The sequence below is a fragment of the Callorhinchus milii genome, unplaced genomic scaffold (genome assembly GCF_018977255.1).
Source record: "Callorhinchus milii isolate IMCB2004 unplaced genomic scaffold, IMCB_Cmil_1.0 Scaffold2, whole genome shotgun sequence".
NCBI classification, from domain to species: Eukaryota; Metazoa; Chordata; class Chondrichthyes; order Chimaeriformes; family Callorhinchidae; genus Callorhinchus; species Callorhinchus milii.
The window spans coordinates 29,984,969-30,008,308 of NW_024704743.1; the positions used below are offsets into that span (position 1 = coordinate 29,984,969).

Consider the following 23,340-nt stretch of genomic DNA (forward strand, 5'->3'; position numbering starts at 1 on the left):
TGGGACTTCCTCACAATGTGAAAAGTGCTTTCGCAAATGCAAGGATTATTATTATTTTATTATTGTTGTGTTAATAGTATATAGTTCAGGCGGATTAGTTCAATTTGACTGTTAAAAAAAGCTCTTGACAGTCCTGAAAACTTATTAAAATTAATATATAGGAGATTGAAACCTTGTTCTCCACAAATAAAGATTAACATAGAAAATGCGTTTGGATGATGATATGAGGTTCGATTTATGAAAATCCTGGGGTACTAAAATTAATTTTTAAAGTTTAAAATTTTGGTTGATTAACTACATTCCGGGATCATGTAGAATTCTATACTGATGAGAAATATTTGTCTGTGCATCTGTGATTAAAATGTACATTATTAATACTTGCAATATTCAAGAAAAAAACTACCTTAAGTACTTAAGCAGCTTCATGTATTATGGAGAATAATTCTCCATGATTTTGATTTCTGTATGAATTATAATGTTATATAAAACGTCTTTTTAAAAAATATTTTTGCAACGTGAAAAAGTTAGATAAATCAATTCCCCTTGGAATTCTAACACAAATATTTTGACTTTTTTTAACCAGAGATCCTTAATGATATTTTTTTACAGAGAGGGTTTATTATTTCTAGATAATTTCTCTCTAATGTCACTTTTCATTGAATTTTGCTATAATTTGGGATGTTTTAAAACTAATGGAAACTATAAAAAATGTGATTCTTTTTTCTCTCCCCAAGCAGTATTTTAGCTGAAACATCCAAAAGTATGCATTCTTTAGAGCTGTCAGACAATAGGGATCTCAGGCTTTAAACGCTCCATTCATATTCCTTTAGCTAAAGATACAATATAAATATGGTTTTAGGACAATTACTTCAATCCTGTGCCTTATTCCCCAAATCATCTGAGGACGTGGTTTCAGCAATATAGTTGATGCTATTGTCTGCAGTGCGTTGATGGATCAAAGGGAAGTTCTTGCAAAGCGAATAAGAGAGGCACTTCACAAAGACTCGCTTGCTTTTCTTCTCTTGAGACTCTTTAAATATATTTTATATTCTGTTGCCTCTATGGTGACAGTTTAGTTTGCAACAATAACAAGTTGCATTTATATAGGGCCTCTTATGTCAGTAGAAACCCCCAAGGCATTAGATACACCTCAGACTGGTGTTAGCATCATAGAGCTGGATAAACTGCAAAAACTGCAAACATGCCTCCAGGCTATAACTTTTGTGTTGATGTTTCAAGTGCTATACTTGGTTCTCTTTAAAACAAGTTCAATATGAAGGACATTAACTATTTTTTCCTCTCTCAGTTATTTTCAGATAGGAGTAAAAAAGAATAAGACAGTGCCAAAAGATATTCAGGTATGTTTTTTCACTAAACTTTAACCAGGTTTTTTCTTACGTTCCATTTTCCACCCTGAATTTGAACGTCAACATTAATTAAGCTCCAAAAAATTCCAAAGCCCAAATTGGTGATCATTATAGTTCATTTGAGTTCCCACTGTAACTGAAGAGCAAACACTTTAATGTTCTAACAGCGTTTGTTCGGTTCACTTTCATTCTTGAATCATTTGTCTTTGGGTATACTAACCAGTAGGGAAAAAAAAATCTAGAAACCTTGAAAATTCTTCATTTCAATCTTGATTTGGAAGCTGGGCTTGTTTTACAATCTGCAGGGAGACTGGCTAAATGCAGCGATGCTGTGATAGAGACCCAGATACAGGTATCCATTTGTCGCTCACCAAACCTCATGTTTCATTATGGAGATACCTGTCAATAGCTCATTTGCCATTGTAACCTACATCTCGTCAGTGACAATATATAGCACCACATTCCCTCTGTCAAGGGACACCTTTGTGAAGGATGCATATATTGTACATTGACATTGAAGTATATCGACTTTGACTGGCCCATTTTTGAGTGTTTACAACTCTTAAAATTTGTAAATATTTGAGAACTTATTATATTATATATAATTTTAACATTTTGAATAATTCTCCATAATTTAGATTTATGTATGTATGTATTGCTTCTAATGTATGGACTATTTCAACATCCCTACTTCAGCAGAGCAATGAGGTTATTCCAATTATGTTCCAATGATTTATCTTCATGTCAGCTTGGCTCAGTTAGTAGCACTCTTACCTCCTGAACAGAAGATTGTGGGTTCAAGCCCCACATTGGGAGTTTGAGCTCTGACACTCCAGTGCAGTGCTGGAAGAGTAGTAGAATCTTTTGTCGGGTGCTGTTTTCCAGTGACATATTAAACCTGTTCAGGTGAATGTTAAGGATCCCATGGCATGTTTTGAAAAAGAAGGGAGCTTCTCCCAGTATCCTAGCCAACAATCCTCCAGATAAATTGGTCAATCATTTCTTGGCTGTTTATGGTATGTTGCTGGTTATGCTACGTTGCTGTGCACTGCACTCTACAGCAATTATGCGTGAAGCACTTTGAGATGTTACAGATGTTTTATCAAATGGCAGGATTATTGCTATTTACTCAAATGTATTTAGTAAACCGTAAACGTGTTTTTTTAAAAAATGATAAATAATAATCCTTGCATTTGATATAGCGCTTTTCACGCTTTTCTTCTCAACGTCTCAAAGCGCTTCACAGAATAGACTGTAAAGTGAATTGACCATATATTTGTGGGCGAAACGCAGCAGCCAATTGTGCACAGCAGTGCCCCACAAACAGTTGTGGATTGAAATGACCAATTTATTATTGTTTTTTGTTTTGGAGGGATTATATTTCTCTACACTGAGACAACAAATCAAATATGTTTTGCTTCAGTGAAAGACCAAACAAAATTAAACCTCCCACTGGTATTTCCTTGTTAGAAATTCCCTGTGTGTTTGTCGAGTAAACATGAGATTAAGCGTTCTGTGATGCTCCAACAGTTGACAACCTGCTCATTGCCGAGCATTACACGTACGAATGGTTTCCTATATAAATTAGTAGAGGGCTGGCAGAACCTATCCATTATCCCAGCATGACGCATTACTTTTCACTAAAGGAGGGGAGAAAGGAAACTGAACAGATTAATGGAATGATGAGATTGTACTGTATTTTATATTTGCCAAAAAAGTTTAATTATTCAACATTGAGACTTTAACTGGCAAAACAAATCTCACTTTCCACAAGTTACATGCCATATACACTGAATTTTATGATGCATTTCAAATGAATACATCATAAAGACTTCCTGAAGCTTTTTTAATTGTGATTGGTGAATTCTCTACCCGAGGGTGGTAAAATGCATACTTTCCAGCATATAATTTTCTGGTTTTCCATTGATGCATTTTTGCATTATTTGGTGCATTAAAATAATAATAATCCTTGAATTTGATGTAACACCTTATCACGTCATTGAGATGTCTCAAAGCGCTTCACAAGATGTAGTGGGCTTCCAGCATAGAGACAAATACAAGAGGTGTTAAATCTGTTTTAGCTTTCTGAAGATCAACTCTATTATAAATAGTCGTGTCATACTTGATTAATCAATTGAGGTTTTCACATGTAAGATCTTATATTGCTGAGACCTGGTTTAAACCCGGATTCTCTAAAGGCAGAATATGCAGTTAATTGCCGCACAGTTTCTGCATGCTAGCAAATAGAAAGAGTGCCCTAACATCTTTACATTGGGGTACTGTCCCTTAAACTTTTAACTTTTACTGTCTCTTTTAAGCTCTTAAAATTGAACAGTGAAATGTTATATAGTTTAAAGAAAGGTATAAAGTATGGGTATAAAGGTTTAAAAGTATAGATTTTATAACAACAAATTATCTTTACCCTTATTAAGAGCTGTGCATAAATATATATTTTTAAAAAACTGCATAGTGAAGCATGATACCATACTTCCAGAAGGTTATTTTATGTGCGAGTCTTGATCATAGTTTTCACTCTTGCTCTTAACTTTCCCGTGGAAACTTACCAACTCACTATTTTGAATTGATGTGAAAGGAAAACCTGCTGCGATCAACTGCATATTCTCCTTTTAGAGAATTGCTGGATAAAATACATTTGTCTGATGAGACTACATCTTCTAAAAGCATCATCAGATCTAAAATTAAGAATGACTGCCTACTAAATGAGAGTAGAGTGCAGAATGAAGTACATTTGAACATTTGGATTTTAAAAATAATCCTTCAACAACCTCCGTCGACAGGGTGACCAAAAAGTCGTGAAATCATTACAATGTCTAAAAAGTCTTAAAGAAATTATTTTTTGTTAATAGGGTAGATTCACGACTTTGGTCATCCTGTATCTTGTGCCCTAGATGCTATCCTGCATGAAGGATACCATATAAATGGAAGATGTTATTGGATTACTTTTAATATTAGCAGTATTGTTTTAAAAAACAGTTTAGTTCCTACTTGTACATTTCTCGTTCACTTCAGAGCTCGTACAAGTGACTAAATATTGGTAGCATTATAAAGTAATCTTGCACTCCTAGTAAAATCAGTTATGATCTATTTCTTTCGATATTTCTTTCTCTAGATGTATCTGTTTATATGGAATTCATAAGACTACATTTACAAATCAATATGAAGTAGTGAATACAAATTGCAATATATTTTCAGTACAAGTGCTAAAACTCAGAGATTGGCATGCGTATCTTTCCAGTTACTTTATCTTAGGACTCTGTAATTCATTGTATTTTCCTTTAGCCTTACCTCGGCACTTAATGTGTGATTGTGACTCTGTTGGGGGCAGAAACATTAAAAGCTGTTTCTATTCAGGTCTGATGCTGAAAACTTTTTTATGTGTTTGTACTCTGTTGACCTTGCTTCCATTTCCTTTTCAACGTTTAGTTTATGGTCTTTACCTGCCCTTACAACAGGTTACCTCAGAATTTATGCCACTTATTATAGTTACCTTTGGCATCCTGCCATATTTCAGGAGTTGTAGCTCTTGCCTTGTTTCTCCTGTAAGATGTGAGTGACTGGGAAAGGCTGAGATGTAGCCTTTCGTGCAAAGCTCACAATCTGATGAGCTGCACTCAAGTTTCAATGGACAAACTCCAGCACTTGGCATTTGAAACAGTGAAACTTGGGCTCCTGGATTATTACTGGGGGTGCAGTAACTTTTTACTGATGTGGTTGAGTGGTCTGAAATTCTATTTGGTGTTATAATAATCTATAATATTTATAATCCTTGCAGATGATGCAATAATAATCCTTACATTTGATACAGTGCTTCTCATGTCTTCCAGCCATCTCAAAGTGCTTCACAGAATATACTGTAAAGCGAATTGACTGTATATTTGTGGGTGAAACTCGGCAGCCAATTGCGCACAGCAGTGTCCCACAAACAGTCATAGATTGAGTGACCAAATTATGTATTATTTTTTTTCTTGAGGGATTATTACAGGCATTTGGAGTAAGGAAACTTGCCCAAGGTTTCACTCTGCCGGGAATCGAACCCAGATCTCTCACTTGCAAGGCTCTAACCACTGAGCTATAGGACTCCAATATAGCACCTTATCATGTTGTTGAGACATCTCAAAGCACCTCACAGGATACACTGTAAAGCGAATTGACTGTATATTTTGTGGATGAAACAGTGCGAGAGGTAGGCATGCTGAGGAATTTGTGATAGCTTTAATCCATTTTCCCTATTTCTTAAAAAGCAGAAAACCAGTTTAAAAATTAAGAATGAATTTAAGAATTTCCAGACTTTGAACAATCAGAAACTTTAAGACATTATTTTGAGGCCAACATAAGGTGGGAACTGGGGCCTCTGACCTCATCGTCCTCACAAACTGTTGCCTTTGGTTCTTTCTGCCATACTAGGGAATTGTTAACTCAATTATCTTGCAGTCTGCGCTTCAGTTCTCGTGGTTACTCCCTTCATTTAGCTCCTGATTGGCAACTGAGGAGTCAACTTGTTTTAGCTTACATATAAATATCTTACCCACAGTGTATACCTTTTCAGTCTTTTTTTCAAGTTCATTGTTTGACTGTCTAATAGAATTCATTATTCGATAAAAGTCCTTAAATGAGTGGCTCTGAAATAAGTGGTAGCAGAATAACTTTTCACATTTTACCATTTAAATAAATGGATTGAGTGAATTAACTCTCATCCCAATTATGGCTAAATACACTCGAGTTATTAAGGAATTCTCATTGGATTAAATTTAATCTTGAAAACATATCAGGTGAATGAGTTACATTATAAATTCTCAGCTGAATAAATTAATTGTAAGTAAATATTACTTGGCATAGTGGATGTTAATTGCATTACATAAGGTGCTTCTAAACATGTATAAAATGGGTTTAATTTCCTAGCTATTTAATAGGAACTGTCAAATCAATGATTGGGTCAATTATTTCATAACAATTAATTGAGTTGGCGATCAGATGACTTGATATTTATATTTAACAGCCCAATTCACTGTTGATAACAAAAATCCACTCAATTTTATTGGAACTAAGAAAGGAAGAACTTGCATTTTTATAGTGTATTATGTCAAACATCTCCACTAGCTTTTGCAAGTATTCATTGTCCAGGTTAATGTCTGTTTTTGTAGGGTAATGTGGCAGACACATTGTGTCAGGATGGTCCCACAATCAATTATGAGGTGAATGATCAATTAATCTAGAGGATTGTTAGTCTGGACACATGGAGAAACTTCCCTCTCTCTTTGGATATTTTGTAGAGTTCACCTGTAGAATAGATCAGGAACACAGGAATTGCTGGACGAAAAATACCAAAGTCCATCTAGTTTGCCTTCTACCATCCTGGTAGTCGCATGTTACAGTAACAATGGAGACGTTGCCTAATCATGGCAATCAAACCCCATCCAGCAGTCTACAACAGACTCAAAAACAATTTACATTTATATAGCGCTACTTACGCAGGGTAGAGTCCCAGGGAGTTTGACAGTGGCGGAGCACAACATTGAGCTGGGGGTAGGGGAGGAATGGTCAAATAGAAAGGTTTTTAGGTGCGACCTGAAGATGGGAAGGGGGGATTGCAAAGTGGAGGGAGAGTGTTCCAGAGATTCAGGGCATAGTCACTGAATCGATGGTGGAACAGAGGGCACGATAGACATGCAAGAGGCTGGAGCCAGTTGAGCACAGGCAACGGGTAGTGGTTTGGGGAGTAAGCAAGTCGGAGAGGTAGGGAGGTACCAGGGCATGAAGGGATTTGAAGACGAGCGTTAGTATCTTGAAATCGATCCATTCGGTGACAGGGAGCCAATGGAGCCTGGCAAGAACTAGTTTGATGGGGGTACGGAGTTTAGTGTGGGTGAATATGCGGTTGGCGGATTTTTGGATTAATTGCATTTTGTGGATAGTAGAGTTTGGGAGACGGGCAAAGAGGACATTTGAGTGGTCGAGGTGGGAGGCGACGAACGCATGGATGAGGGTTTTGACTGCGTTTGCGCAGGAAGTAAGGAAAAGCGGTGGAAAGCTTGAGAACCATAGATCCAAAGTAGCTTGTTTTTTGCAAGTATACTACATTCGTCATATGATTCAAATTACTCATATACTGTAGCCCAAAATTTTATTTTCTGAAAGAGTTCGATCTAATTTACGTTTGAAAGAATTAATACTTTCTGCTTCCATTGTCTCCTGAGGGAGCCTGTTCCATAGATTTACCACTAACTCACTGAAATGATGCTCTAAATTGATAACTGAACTAACTAAATACATTCTCAAGTAACTGGCTTGGTGACCAGTTGTCTAGAATCGTCTATAAAATGGGGAACTAATCACGTGCCATTACATTCGGAAATAATCTTTTCAATATCCAAGACAGACTAAAATTTTATCAATGATCCTTGTTATGGTCTACTATATTGACAAAATATTTGTCATAGCAGGTTTGTTTAAAATAGTCTGATGCTCATTGATCTTTATAGATGTTAGGTTTAGATGATCTCACTGCAAACCTTTAACGTTTTAACGGTCTTCAAAGATTTTGTCCCCCCAAATAACTTCAAAGGATATGGAGCTTTCTCATGGACATTTGTTGTTGTAGAAAATAACTCCAAATGGCTGGCTAACTGTTTGTTTTTCTGATCGAACTATTTTAATGTATTACAGAGTAAATTGCTTCATGGACCAAATTAACTATTATACAGTGAAAAGGTTTGTTTTTGTTAGATGTATGGATGTTGCAATTTAGATAGAGGAAATCTTTTGAATAAAATAATTTTCCTGTTCTCTGATATAATAAAAAAAATTCTCCCTTTTAAAGGTGGCAAATTGTTTAACCCTGCATGGATCATCCCTGGGCTGACAGTCCAGTGCAGTAATAATAACCCTTACATTCAGTGTAATGCCTATAGTGTTGAAATGTCTCGGGAAGTACTTCACAGGTAATTGCTGTAAAGTGTAGTGACTGTGTATTTACAGGTAAATGTGGAAACCAACTTGTGCACAGCAATGCAAAACAAATAGTGACTGATGACCTGTAGCTCAGTGGTTAGAGCACTAGCTTTGCAAGCGAGACCTGGGTTCGATTCCCGGCAGGGTGAAACCTTGGGTAAGTTTCCTTATTCTACACACCTGATAATAATCCCTCAAGAAAAAAGAACAATTACAATTTGGTCACTCAGTCCACAACTGTTTGTGGGACACAGCTATGCACAATTGGCTGCCATGTTTCGCCCATAAATTTACAGTCAATTCACTTTATAGTATATTCTGTGAAGCACTTTGAGACATCTAGAAAACGTGAAAAGCGCTTTATCAAATCCAAGGATTATTATTATTATACCACACTTGACAGTAATTTATGTGAAATGCTTAGAGAAGTTTTGCTGTGCTAAAGCGCAATAAAAATGCAAAGTTTTTTTCTTTCCCTCTTTCCCAAACTAACCGCCCCCACTACTTGTGAATAGATATTTGTTTTAAAATATTTTTTAAATGACTGCTTTTCCGTCTGGGGAAGCTCTATGTGAGCAAGTGCTCTTGAAATCGCTTCAGCACCTGTACTTGATAGCTGCCTCTTTTTCCCTTATTACTGTTTAAACCATTGTGGATCATGTATGGCACAGTTTTAACATCAAAAGGTGGTGGAATACCAAGTGCTTCACAAGAACTAGTGTGACAAACACCCCCTCTTAAGTGATACCCTTCTCAATGACTGTTGAAACGCCAGGAAATCCATACTTACATTACATCTTGCCGAGCAAGATATTGGTTACCGGTTAGCGAGATACTGGCTTTACTCTTTTTTTTTGTTTCGTAAAACTGTTATGCCATTAACCAGAAGGCCAATGAGCAGTGTGACCAACGTCTCAGATGGGTGGTGGGAAAGGATATCTGTGTCCACACTCGGGACCCAGTCGATATGCTGAATATCATTGTCACTAAATTCATGTTGTGTGTTAATTGGTGCCATGGTTTTTAATTAGCATGTCAGATCTTTGCAATTCTAAATCCAATTATTTCCTAATAGCTGTCGGGTGGTGACCTGATGTTTTATTCAGACGGAGGCTCTTGAACTTATTCAATTGATATGGACTCAATTAGGTGGGGGAAAAAGTATTCTTTGGAAACCTTATTGCTGGATTAAAGGAAGCAGACCTTTTCCTGACTGTCTCCAGTGACCCTCAAATGTCAAGTCATCCTGAAGGTGTGAGTAATAACATTTATCCTAACAAGAGCAAAGATTCTTTGTCAACTATGTTAATTAGGTGCGGTGCACAAATGAATGCTGCTTTGCATTTATTCCAAGAATTTAGAGTCCTGTAAATTGTTGGTTAGAGGACTCACCTCGTAAGCGAGATACCTGGGTTCAGTTCCCAGCAGGGCGAAATATTAGGCGAGTTTTCCTATTCCACATGCCTCTGTTTAGCTAGCAGTAAATAGGAACCCAGTTGTTACTTGATTGATGGATTGCTTTTCAGGGAGTAATAATTCCTTCAAAAAAAATTGGTCACTTCAATCCACAACTGTTTATGGGATATTGCTGGGCGCATTTGGTTGCTGCGTTTTGCCCACAGAATATACAGTCAGTTCACTTTAAATTATATTTTGTGAAGCGCTTTGAGACGTCTCAAAGACATGCTAAGTCGCTATATCTTTTTTTTACAAATTTCAATAATTTAGTGAGTATAGTCGTTATACCCCCAACAAGTGAATCGTAACATAACCAACGAAAAAAAAATGCTTTGACCACATACAACTTGGTTTATAACGGTAAAGCAAATAATTGTTGATTTTTAAAATTAATTATTTTTCTCAACAAAACTATGCTTAGCTCCTGATTGTCTTTACGGTTGGTAGGACTCCTTCTACAGTGTTGTTATTCAGCTGAGTGGGAGGATTCAACCTGACTGAGTGTATTGCATTTATTATGTTCCATTAAGGACAATTAGAAACGCCATTCCCAAGCTGCATGGTATATGTGTGTATGCGCTTTAGTAACATTAGAAAGGAAACAACTTCTGTATCTGACATATGCCGAATGCCAATGTTTTGTGGAGGGGTTTGGCTCCGATTCACAGCACAGTATGGCACGTTATGTTCTGGCCAACAATTCCCCAAATAAAATTGGTCATTCACTTCATGGCTGTTTGTGGGTCATTTCTGTGCTAAATTGGCTACCGTGTTCACCCACACTTTACAGTATATCCTGTGAAGCGCTTTGAGACATTTTCCTGGCACGAAAAGGCGTCTTACATTTATCAAATGTAAGGATTATTGTGACCAAATGCAAAGACTATTCATTTAACATTGTGGGTTGTAACATTGATTGACATGGGAGGAATCGGTCTCTTATTGTTGGCAAATAATGCCTCACCTTTTGCTAATATAGCCACTTGGGAATCATTCATCCATTAACTGCAAGAAAAAATGCCTGTGCCATTAATTGTAAGAAAAGTTCTGTACATTGCAACGACTTATGAGGTTTCTACTGAGTATAGGCCAAAGTCTTGCAAAGTCAGTGTGACATACAGAGGTTTCTCCGCAAGAAATGAGGTACACATTGTAGGTGCTTTCTTCCTGGTTATTTTTATTGCCCTGTGCCATTTTAGCACTTTTTGAACCTTATTTACAAAATATTTTACAAAACAGCCAGTAGTCTTAATTAGAGAAGATGTGCTGCAGTCTAACTCTGGAACATAACGATCAACCGTTGGTTTATTGGTTTAACTGTTTTATTTATTCTTGTGATATGGGGAATACTTGAGGAATAAAGGAATTAATTTGTCCTAACTAGGTGTGGATTCCCTCTTTTAGAGTCTGAGTTTTGCCAAGTTTTGTGGCCGGCTTTATATTTGAGGATTATTGAGATACTTACGGCATGGCACATGGTCAATAATTACAATTTCTCGACAATACCTGAACATGACAATAAGATGCCTAATTTACTGAAGTGGAGCATTTAAAAAAAAAACATTTTGCAAACCAAAACTGTAGTTTCAACAAAAATGAAATGAGGGTAAGTATTCTTCTGTGTTCAAACTTATAAATAGCATTTCAAAAATATTTTTAATTGTTTTTGAAACAGTAGAATAATTAAGACAGTTGTCAAATAGGTTCTGAAAACAAATATCCAGTTTAAGTGGTACATACAGTATCAGGCATATTGTGTTGAATACAATTTGAAAGTCATTGTTATCAGCGATATCATTATTTATCGAATTCAGTCAAGCAATAAACAATGGCTGTCAAGTTACTGGTATTAGGACAGACTGGATAGGTCTCTCCCTTTTTCACTAGAGAACAGGAGAACCTAATAGAAGGTTATAATTATAAAAGGGTTCGATAATATAAATATAGGAACAGGAAGAGGCCATTCAGCCCTTCGGGTCTGTTCCGCCATTTAATTAGATCATGGCTGATCTGTACTTCAACTAATCCTTTCAACTCCAATTTGCTGCTTTCTCCTCATATCCCTTAATACCCTGACCTACCAAACATCTATCAAATAGGTTGTTTGCACTGGTTGAGGAGTCCATAACCAAGGCGCACAAAATTAGCTAGTGACTGGGGGATTTAAAAGAGAATTTGGGACAAACTACTCCAAGCAGAAGGTATAGAAGAATATAGAATTTGCTGCCTGAGGCAGTGGTTGAATCACATAGTGTAGATGCATTCTAGAGGAAGCTAGACCTTCATATGAGGGAGAAGGGAATAGAAGGGAATGGGAGGGAGTAAGGAATGACTTAAAAACACCGGCATAGATGGCTTGGGCTGAGTGGTCTGTTTCCCTCCTCTACATTCTTTGTAAATTAAAGTAAGTTTAGAGTAACCAGCATTTTGAATCATGTTTAGTACTGGCACACAAAATATACACCCTATATGAGGTTAGCTTCTGATTACATTTCATATTTTCCTGGGAAGATGTTCATTCCTCTGAGATAATGAGCAGTTGGGTCCTTGAACATAGATATAAGAACGATGGACCACAGAAAGAAAAGGCTGCAGCTTCAGACACCTACCTATCTGCAGGCTGAGAAACAAGCAAGCTGTGGAAGACTGCCCAGAAGCTGACCATATAATAATAAAAATAATAATGATCCTTGCATTTGATATAGCTCTTTTCATGTCTTCTAGACGTCTCAAAGCGCTTCATAGAATATGCTGTAAAGTGAATTGACTGTATATTTGTGGGCGAAATGTGGCAGCCAATTGCACACAGCAGTGTCCCACAAACAGTCGTGGATTGAAAATGACCAATTTATTATTGTTTTTGTTTTTTGAAGGGATTATTATTAGGTGTGTGGAGTAAGGAAACTTGCCCAAGGTTTCGCCCTGCCTTGAAATGGACCCAGGTGTCTCGCTTGCAAGGCAAGTGCTCTAACCACTGAGCTACAGGATATCTCTCTCTCTGTGGAAAGCAGCCTGCGAAGGGCAAGGGCTATCTCTGTGACAAGGGGAGATAGAATTAGAAACACATAAAAGAAAGATGTAACTTTGAAATAGTTGTGTGGAGGGTCAGCACGCTTCCCAGTGGAATTGATATTGATTCTACTGTATCTATGTATGTGTACAGGGGTGAGGGAATTTACCTCCAGTAAGAAAGTGACCATTAAAAGTGAAAGAGGAGTAGTGGGTAATTTGGTTTTGGTTCTGTTTGCTAGGCAGAGAAGTAATAACAGTAGTAGTGGTTGGTCCAGGGAAACCCAGAAGTCAGGTTAGGCAGTATGAGCTCGGTGCTGGGCGAACAGCTGGTTGTGTCTGTTGAGTTTATCGGAGCCACTCTCTGATTTGATGTTGCCATTGTCAATTGAATGTTGTTGTGTTTGACAGGTTGGGTCCGAGGGTTTACCAATCGCCAGTCCCTGATTAGTGTTGGTATTACAAGAGTCAGCTAGTTGTCCCTGAGGTTTTTCCAGGGGTTGATCTCTGCTGTGTATTTCGAGGTGTGTTGTTCGCCTGGACTACTGAGCAGCCCCTGAGTGCATGCTGTGTGGTAAATGTTTTGATCACGTAGATATGTTACTTTGTTATTGTGTTGTTATATGTAGTATAATTTGATTACAGATTATTAAACCTTGCGTTTCATCTTAAGCAATAAACACTATACTCTTACCACTGCCTTTTGAATTATTAACAATATAGTATGTTCTAACTATGGTTAGGACGATTATGGCAATGCACTCAATTTATGGTGACCAATCCAGATATGCTGATCAGAGAAATGTCAGAACCTTGGGTCGTAAACCGTCCAGAGCAGCTGCAGCAGAATTAAGTTCAGATGTAAATCTTTCAACCCTCGCACCTTGAAGTAAGCATGAAGATCATCAATCCAATGTTCATCGACCATGGAATCTGGCATGAGAACAAGAAATGTTTTCATGGTGGGGGAAAAAGAACCCAGTGAAGCAGAAACTGTCCTTCATCTGCCAGGTATGCAAGAAGACCACAAAGTACATGCTGTACATATAGTGATCATGCAAAGCAAATAGTAAGCTAAGTTTCAATCATTACATGGGCCTTTGTTCTCTTTGTTACATGAAATAATAGGGAAACCTCAAGTTTAGGTAGTGAGAATGATTGGTGGTCTAATAAAAACAGAAAGAGGAGTTTTCACCAAGGAATGTCATTTATTGCTTCTGCAGTACAAACTTGCACAATGCTGTGTATGGGTGCAAGGTTACTATGTTGGGTCTGCATGTGTAACCCAGTATTAGCCAGTTTGGGATTGCTGTCACTGGAATGGGTGTGAATCTGGCTGCCCTTAATCCTACATGCTAATAATGGCTCACCTTTTGCTGGTCCATAAATATGGGAATCATTCTTCCACTGTGGGTACAAGTTCGTTAATGCAAGAGTTGACTAGATATAGTTTGGGGAAGAGAGGAGATTCAGGGATTGTATAGCGAGTAAGTGAGATTAAGAACAGTCAAAAAATAATACTTTGAATAAAAATATACAAATATGGAAAGGTTGCAAAGTAATAAATGGAGGGGAATTCTAGATCTGCAAACAGCTTGGAATCCATTGGAGGATATCGCTACAGCGCAGCATAGCAGATTAAATTTAGCCAATATTTCTTGGTATATATGTCATGCTCCTCTGGCCTCAATTAATCTGATGTTTTTGGCTACCACTCTCATAATATAAAAATAATCCTTGCATTTGATATGGAGCCTTATCACATTGTCGAGACATTTTGAAGTACTTCACAGGATTTACTGCAAAGTGTTGTGGCTGTATGTATTTTGTGGTTGAATGCGACAACCAATTTACTTGCGGCAACCAATTTGCGCACAGCAATGTTCCACAAATAATCAACGTGTGTGCGACCAATGTTTTAGGTGGACTGTTGGTCAGGAAGCTGGGAGAAACTCCCTTCAGTTCTATTCTGCTTATTTTCAAGGAAGTCTTCCATTAGCTCTGAAGGTTTTATTTGACCTGAGGTCATCGATTGCCTTTGTCACGTTGTAACTGATGAGGTGTAAGCTGATGCATTTTGTTCACTATTCTGTGAAATCAAGCCTCACTATTACGATTTCAAGTCAAAGTAGTCCTTATCAGGGTTGACCATATTGGAATTTGTACTATGCTGATTGAAATTGAGTCCGTGCTCCAGGAAAGAAAAACATTTTGTGATGTGATAGCCAGATGTGTTATCGTTTTGGTGACTTTATTGTAGCAATATAACCCACATAACAATGCAGCAAGCTCAGCAGCCACCATCAGATCGTTCTGATTTTTATATTTAAGTGATATCTTAGTGCATTTCAAGTATGTATAGCACATTAAATTTGACAGTTCAAAAAAAACTTTGACAGAAAATGTAAGTTGGATTTTATGCAACAGTGATTTTTGTTCAGTACAGTATTACCGCTTCAGCTTTTAAGCTATTCCTTCTCTTTCAGTGCATCTGTGGTTGGTGCAGCACAATGTTTTTGGGTTTTCTTTCAATCAAGCAAAAGTGGGGGAAAAAATTGGAGCAATGCAGACACTGAGGGATAACAATTTTATTCTTTGATTGCGAAGAGGTAATTCATCACGAGAGGATTACTACCTATTGACGTTTTTACATCTGTCTGAAGCCCTAATCATGCAATTGGGGGTGGGGAGGAGATTAGTCTGAGTGAACTTGCCCTTGTTAATACTTGGACTAATATGCTAGTGCTGTTCGGTTGTTGTTTCCTAGTAACCATAGTTTACACTTGGCACTTAGCACCAATGTTTAATTGGTTCAGGGACAATGATATAAATATTACCAAGAGGTTCAGAGCTTCTGGTCACGTTTGTAAAACAATTATGTTTTTCAGTTGCTTTGTTTATTTTTTGTTTAACTACAAAAGCAACCTCAGGGTGTGTATGAAAACAAATTTAGTACTGCAAGAATAATACGGCAATAACAAACTTCAATGTTTTGCATTGCATTGTGTTATTTTAATAGATATAGACTGTGCAGGATGTGCTATGGAGAGGAGGAATAATGTGGACACTTGTGGTGCTGGGCTGATTAAGTAGTGTAGTGCAATAGATCAAAGATTTATAGGTCAGTAAAACTCTTTATTGGAGTGAGTAACTACCTAAATTGAGATTAATCGTGGAGATGTAGCACCAAGGCAATTACAGAAAATTCTGCTATTTATGTTTAAATTTAAAAGAACAGAATTAATAATTCTTGCATTTGATATCGCGCCTTATTACATCATCGAATCGTCTCAAAATGCTTAACAGGATTTACTGTAAAGTGTAGTTACTATATTTTGTAAGTGGACGTGGGAACCAATTTGCACACAAAATCTCACAAACAGCAAGGAGGTTTATGAGCAATTTGGTTTGGGGTGCTCAGGAGAATCTCCTCTTCACAAATAGTGCCAAGGGATCTTTAACATCCACCTGAACAGGCAGACTGCTAAATGTCTCAACTGAAAAGTCGCATCTCTGCCAATGCAGCATACTCCCAGCACTGCACCAGCCGAGAGTGTCAGCCGAGACCAGTGGTAGGCAATTATTTTGGCTGGCGGGCCCCTTCACGAGTTTTGGTAAGCTTCGCGGGCCACACACTTAATCGAGATGCAAATGTTTAATAATAGCTCAAAATCAAGTCTTACACTTGCACATGCATAAAATAAAGTCTATATAACTGACATTCATTAAAATTAGGTTAAATAAAAACAATTCATTGAGCAGGCATTTATTCGATATTTATTCATTTATTCACATATTGATGAGAGTGTGAGAAGCTCACTCAATGGGAAGAATGAAAGCGCTGATGTGAGTTAACCAGACAGTTAAAGTCAGGCATCGTCTCCGTTGTTGCAATGCGGAGTACTGCTGCAAAATGATCATCAGTCATCACAGATCTGTGTTTTGATTTATTGAATTTCATCACAGAAAATGTCTCCTCGCATATGTACGTTGATCCAAACAGCACAAGTATCCTCCGGGCATGAGCCTTTATTTTTGGATAGGTATATTCATTAAGAGAGGCATAAGGAGTCCTGTAGTGGTTAGAGCACTCGCTTTGCAAGTGAGAGACCTGAGTTCAATTCCAGGCAGGGCGAAACCTTGGGCAAGTTTCCTTACTCCACACGCCTAATAATAATCCCTCCAAAAAACAAAACAATAATAAATTGGTCATTTTCAATCCATGACTGTTTGTGGGACACTGCTGTGCGCAATTGGCTGCCGCGTTCACCCACAAATATACAGTCAATTCACTTTGCAGTATATTCTGTGAAGCGCTTTGGGACGTCCTCCCAACATGAAAAGCGCTATATCAAATGCAAGGATTATTATTATAAAAACTGGGAAGCTGCACTGATTTGAATTGCTCCGCAAGCAATGGATCACATGCAGGTCAATAAGCTCGAGTTGGAGGTCAAATGGGGCTTTGTCAACATCAAGTGAGAAAGGTGAAGAGACCAAAGACAGGTCATTTTTGATCAAATTGAAATCCTGGAATCGGCGAGAAAATTCGGCATGTAAGTCAAGTAGTGACTGAGTATACTTTTTAAGGCTTTGATCGCAAACAGTAATCTGCTGCAAAGTTGGAAAGCGGGCAAACAGCTGATGTGATAAAATAAATAATTTTATCATAAATGACTTGACATTGCAATACAAATTGTGCACAAAGGCCCCCTTCCGTCGCAGTTTTGAATTGAGTTCATCCATGTGGCCCATGATATCAGTGGAGTCCTGTAGCTCAGTGGTTAGGGCACTCGAGAGACCTGAGTTCAATTCCAGGCAGGGCGAAACCTTGGGCAAGTTTCCTTACTCCACACGCCTAATAATAATCCCTCCAAAAACCCAAAACAATAATAAATTGGTCATTTTCAATCTACGACTGTTTGTGGGACATTGCTGTGCGCAATTGGCTGCCGCGTTCGCCCACAAATGTACAGTCAATTCACTTTACAGTGTGTTCTGTGAAGCGCTTTGGGATGTCCTCCCGACGTAAAAAGCGCTATATCAAAAATGCAAGGATTATTATTATTATTATCAACGGCAAATGTGAAATCAGAGAGCCCATTCGCATCATTCAGCTGTGGGAAATCCGAATCTTTTTGTTTCATGTCCAAAAATAAATCAGTCTCTGTTCTCAGTTCCCACACTCTTTTCAAGACCTTTCCTAAACTAAGCCGTCTTACATTCGTGTGATACAGGACATCCGTGTGCTCGGATTCCGATTGCTCAAGCAGAGTTACAAATTGCCTGTGGTTTAATCCTCTTGCTCAAACGGAGTTGACCACTTTTGTAACTGTGTCCACGACATTGCTGAGTTTTAGAACACTCTTACAGAGCACCTCTTGGTGGATAATGCAGTGTAGAAAGACAATATTCTATTCTGGATTTGTTTCTTTGACTTGATCTTGAATTCTTTTCAGTAACCCAACGTTTTTGCCTGTCAGATTTGGGCTTCCATCGGTGGTCACGTTCTCCATTGTTTTCCATTCCACTCCTAATTTTAAGATACATTTATTTACTGCCTCCAAAAAGGCTTCTCCAGTATCTTTCATTGACTGCATTGATGCTAATTCTTCTGTGAGCTCAAAATGTTTGGTGACACCTTGAATAAAAATGATCAACTGGGCTGTGTCTTTGACATCACAACTCTCATCGAGTGCCAGTGATAAACATGCAAAATTGCTTACTTTATTTTGTAACTGCAGGTACAGGTTCTCAAGAGACATCCTCGACACGCCTCACAATAGTTCGCCTTGACAAGCTAATGTTCTCGAACTGTTTTTTCTTGTCTGGGCATAAAATTGAGGCAGAGTCAACCATACATTGCTCTATAAATTCTCCTTCAGAGAATGGTTTGCTGTTCTTGGCCATTTTGTGCGCAATCACGTAATTCACTCTTGTAATCTCATCGTGGGACACAAATTGTTTTATGGAAATGCTTTGCTCTTTTTGCATTTGAACAACCATCTCATCAGCTTTCTTTCCTTTTTCTTTGGCAGAAACGTTTTTATACTTGCAAGATTGTTAGCTCTCAAAATGGCGATTCAAGTTGTAGTCTTTGAGCACTGCCACACTTCCTTTGCAAATTAAGCACACATCTGTTCCACCCACACTGGTTAAAAAAAAATTTAGAAGTCCATTCTTTGTTGAATATTGGCCTTCAGCCTCCACTTTCCGCTTCTTTGATAAACTCATTTCGAATTAACGTCCTTTTCAGTGAAAAGTATTGCCGCGGTTGCATGTTTGAAAATTTGCCGATCCGTACATTTTTGACGTCAGCCTGATTCAACCCTTAAGGAAGTGTGCGCACAACTAAGGCGTGTGATTGGCTGATGTTCCCGGTCAGAATCAAATGCGAAATTTGTGCGACTTTCTGGGACTGAACAAACTATAATTTTTTCTATCGCTAGACACAATGACGGGCTGGATAGAATCATTTGGTGGGCCGGATATGGCCCGCGGGCCGTCTTGTGCCCACTCCTGGCCTATACTGTTAGCTCAAAGTCCTGATGTGGGCTTGAACTCACAACCTTTTGACTCTGAGGTGAGAATGGTACCCACTGAACCAGCTCAAACGACTTGCAGCTTGCTGATGTGGCCATTCTTCAGGGGCCCCTCGCTTTCCTCCCGCCTGCCTCCTTTGCTCCCTCTTTCTCAATGTGATCCTCCCCCTTGTCTATTCATTGTCTACCTTTTTAAATGGTCGTTTTATGAGTGGGCTTTTGCATATATGACAGATAATGACTAATTTAGCAACTCTGTGGAATATGAAAAACTTTGGTTGTCTTATTGCTGTTTGGATTTGTTTCAAGATTGTACCTGCTGCAAACTTTTTGCAGATGGTGGAGTGGCCTGGCTTTATGGGAAATGGGGAAATTTCCCGAGTGCCAGGGTGAATGGTTCCCGAGAGCCCCAATGATTGGCTCCCAATACTTACCACGCAAAGCCCAACATCTGGGTGAGTGACTGCTTGGACCAGCCAATTTTCGCCCAAAGTTGTCCTCCCTGATCGATGATAGCTATGATGGGAAATCACCACCTGGATCCCTCTCGGCTGTTTAAACCCTGACAACGTTTTTAAACGCCCTGAGGGTGTGAATCGATCCGCTCCCCCATTTTACCTCAAAATCTTGAGTCCTTTCGGGGAGCCAGACCGCCACTGTGTGTGGACTTATAAACACTAAATTACCGACTCTGTAATTAAGTATCTTTATTCCATCAGGCATTACATTGAGAGAGAAAACCGAAACATTAAATTCTGGGAACTGTCCATATGTGTCCTTCAGTGAAAAAAAATTAATCTGTCTGTTGATTTCAAATGTTTCATTTAAACCAAACTGATTTCTTCTCCTCATACACTGGGTATCCTATTTGATGTGAATACGTTATGGTTAATACAGTTGCCTAGAGAAACCAATAAATGATTAAATTCTAAGTGCATTGAAATAGGCAGGAAATCGGTGATTTTGAATGGAATTTGTTAAGAAGCAGTATTTGTCCTCAGCCCTGCACAATCTTCGGGTGAGACGTTAAATCTGCCTGTTCAGTGGATGTTGAGGATCCCATGGCACTATTCGAAAAGACGAGGTAGTTTCTCCCGGTGTCGTAGTCAAAATCCTCCAAATAAAAAAAAATGGGTTACTCACTGTTTGTGGGACACTGCTGTGTGCAGTTGGCTGGCTGTTAGGACAGTCACTACAACAACAACTTGCATTTATATAAACTGTAAACTACACTGTATAGAATATCCTGTGAAGCGATTTGAGACATCTCAACAGTATGCTATATGAAAGGCAAGGATTATTATTATTTTATAAGCTTTGGTACTGGTAAAATTGCCTTTTGCTGTTGTTTTGTCTATTAACTTTGGTGATTTTATGTTATGTTCCTCTGTGTAAACTGGTTTTGAAATCCTTATATAATTAGACAATCTTAACCCTATGAATAATTAATAAATGTTTACCGTTCTATGACCAAGACAACCCATTAACTCAATCCGCATATTGACTTTTACATTAAAGACTGGGAAACATCGCAGGTTTTAATCTTTTTTTAACCAGCAATGTGCGTTCACTTTTGTTGATGTTATGAAGTTGTTATTGTATTTATGAATCTCAGCATGCAAGAAGAGAGGGTTTTACAAATGCTGTTATTAGCATCCAGCAAGTAATTATTCCAAATATCATTTGCTCTAACAGTTTTCTGTGTGGCAGTTACTTGTTGGTTATTACCCTTATGTCCCTCAAAACAAAGCATGGCAAAACTGACAATACATATTCATACAAATGTTCATAGACTGTTGACTGTGGATGCCAAGCTGAGGAAGGTGAGGGCAAAGATGGCCAAAAGAAAGGTCTTAAGGCGGGTGGCTTTGCACTTTACAGTAAATTCGGTGAATGCTTTGTGATGTGAATACCCCCAATGTGAAACTTGTTGTAATAAATGCAAGGATGTCTTATAGCTTAGAGCACTCGTCTCGCAAGCGAGAGGTCCTGGGTTTGATTCCAGGCATGGCGAAACGTTGGGGCAAGTTTCTCTATAGGTGCTGACAGCATCACCATCCATGGTTGTACACTCCACCTTGCTAAGCCAGTCCGGAACCTTGACGTCTTGTTTGATCCTCAACTATCCTTTCTACCCCACATTTGTTCCATGACCTGCTCTGCCTTGCCCCACCTCCGCAACATCGCACAGCTCCAACACACCTCATACATGCTTTCATCGCATCGAGGCTTGACTATGCAAACTCATTGCTTGTCGGCCTCCCCAACTCTTTCCTCCATAGGCTGCAGATTGTCCAGAACTCTGCAGCCCGCGTCCTCTCCCACACTAGGCTCCGTAACCCTATCACCCTCATCCTCGCCCGACTCCACTGGCTTCCCATCGCACAGAGGATACCGTTCAAGATCCTGGTCCTCACATTCAAAGCCCTTCATGGTCTTACTCCCCCCTACCTCTGCGACCTCCTAACCCCCTACCATCCTGCTCGCTCCCTCTGCTTCATGTCCTCCACCTCAATCGCCCCATTATTGGCGGGTGGGCTTTCTCCCACTCTGCCTCCACCCTCTGGAACTCCACCCTGCAGTCCCTTCGCCTCGCCCCTTCCCTTGCCTCCTTCAAGACCCATCTCAAGACCCACCTCTTCGACCGTGCTTTCTATCTCCCTGCTTCCCCCACTGCCCTACAGCCTCCCAACTCCGACCCCCAACTCCGGTCCATAACTCTGTCTGTCCAGCACCTTGGAATGTACTCCCGATGTGAAAGGCGCTATACAAATGTAATTTTGTTGTTGTTGTTTAGAGTCACTATTAGGACCCTGTTTGTTAGGCGATTGGTAGATCTCTTTTCCGGGCGTAATAATCCCTTCAAAACAAAAAAATTATAAAAATAAATAATAATCAATTGCTCACTGTTTGTAGGACACTGCTGTGCGCAATTGGCTGCCGTGTTTTGCCCAAAAATATACCATCAATTCATTTTACAGTATATTATGTGAAGCTCTTTGAGATCTCTCGAAGATGTGATAAGGTGCTATATCATATGCAAGGATTATTATTTATTGAGTGCATTGTTTATTGGTTTAATGGATTACGAGGGGAACGGACAGACAAGGTGGCAGGAAACTTCCTTCAGCAAATAGAATTTCTTCTCCTTCATAGCCACAATAAGGAAAAATATAATAAAGGGAAGTGTATATAAAAAAAATTGGTGAAGAATTAGAAGCATAAATGCAGCATCAAATGAGTGCTAATATTTCAAGCATCACCAAAAGTGGTGTTATTTTTATTTCCTACTTCACTCACTCGCCTACAGGATTAATTATATTTCCCGCCCTTTCTTTGTGACCTTGCACAGCACTTGTTATTCAATGAGAGACTGAATTTCAGGTTTAAACGCTTTATGGTTAGCTAACAAAATAAATGTTCTTGATTGAGTATTTTGTGAATTATGCAATCAATCAAGAAATATTCAATCCAAAAAAACTGAGAACCATACTACTGGTTGAACACGGACTTACCTAGGTTTGTGTAAATGTTTAGGTAGGGGCAGGGGGTGCTTCTTGACAGCCCCACAGGCTTGGCGACCACTGCTCTAGATTCTGGTAGGAAGGGAAAATGGAGAGAGTAAATGAATTTCAAAGCTTCTGATGTAGTACTGCATATCCATTCCACACTTTTGACGAGAAGGGTTATTGGGATGCAGGATGCGCGTTTAATGCTTAATTGAGTTTAATGTTTGTCAAAAGAAAGACTGTATGTACGCAGAGATATCTCAAAAGCCCCCAAAACTTATTCAGCCTCCCTCGCTGAAGTTTGGGGTCTTGTCTTTGTGTCTGCCTTTTACCAATGTGAAGTTCTATAGCTCAGTGGTTAGAGGACTCCCCTCGCAAGCGAGAGGACCTGGGTTCGATTCCTAGGCAGGGTGAAATGTTAGGCAAGTTTCCTTACTCCACACTCCTGTGTTTACCTAGCTGTAAGTAGGAACCCGGTTGTTAGTC

The 23,340-nt window shown here is 38.8% G+C and overlaps 1 protein-coding gene across 2 annotated transcripts in view; it reads left to right on the forward strand.

The window, feature by feature from the left end:
- Positions 1 to 1,306: 1,306 nt before the first annotated feature.
- Positions 1,307 to 23,340, forward strand: part of LOC103184914 (doublecortin domain-containing protein 2) — a gene marked incomplete at its 5' end in the record, with an annotated part of 112,737 nt that continues 90,703 nt past the window's right edge. For both annotated transcript variants that reach the window (XM_007903170.2, XM_042332445.1), the window contains 1 exon segment: positions 1,307 to 1,358. In XM_007903170.2, the coding sequence (XP_007901361.2) occupies positions 1,307 to 1,358 (52 nt within the window).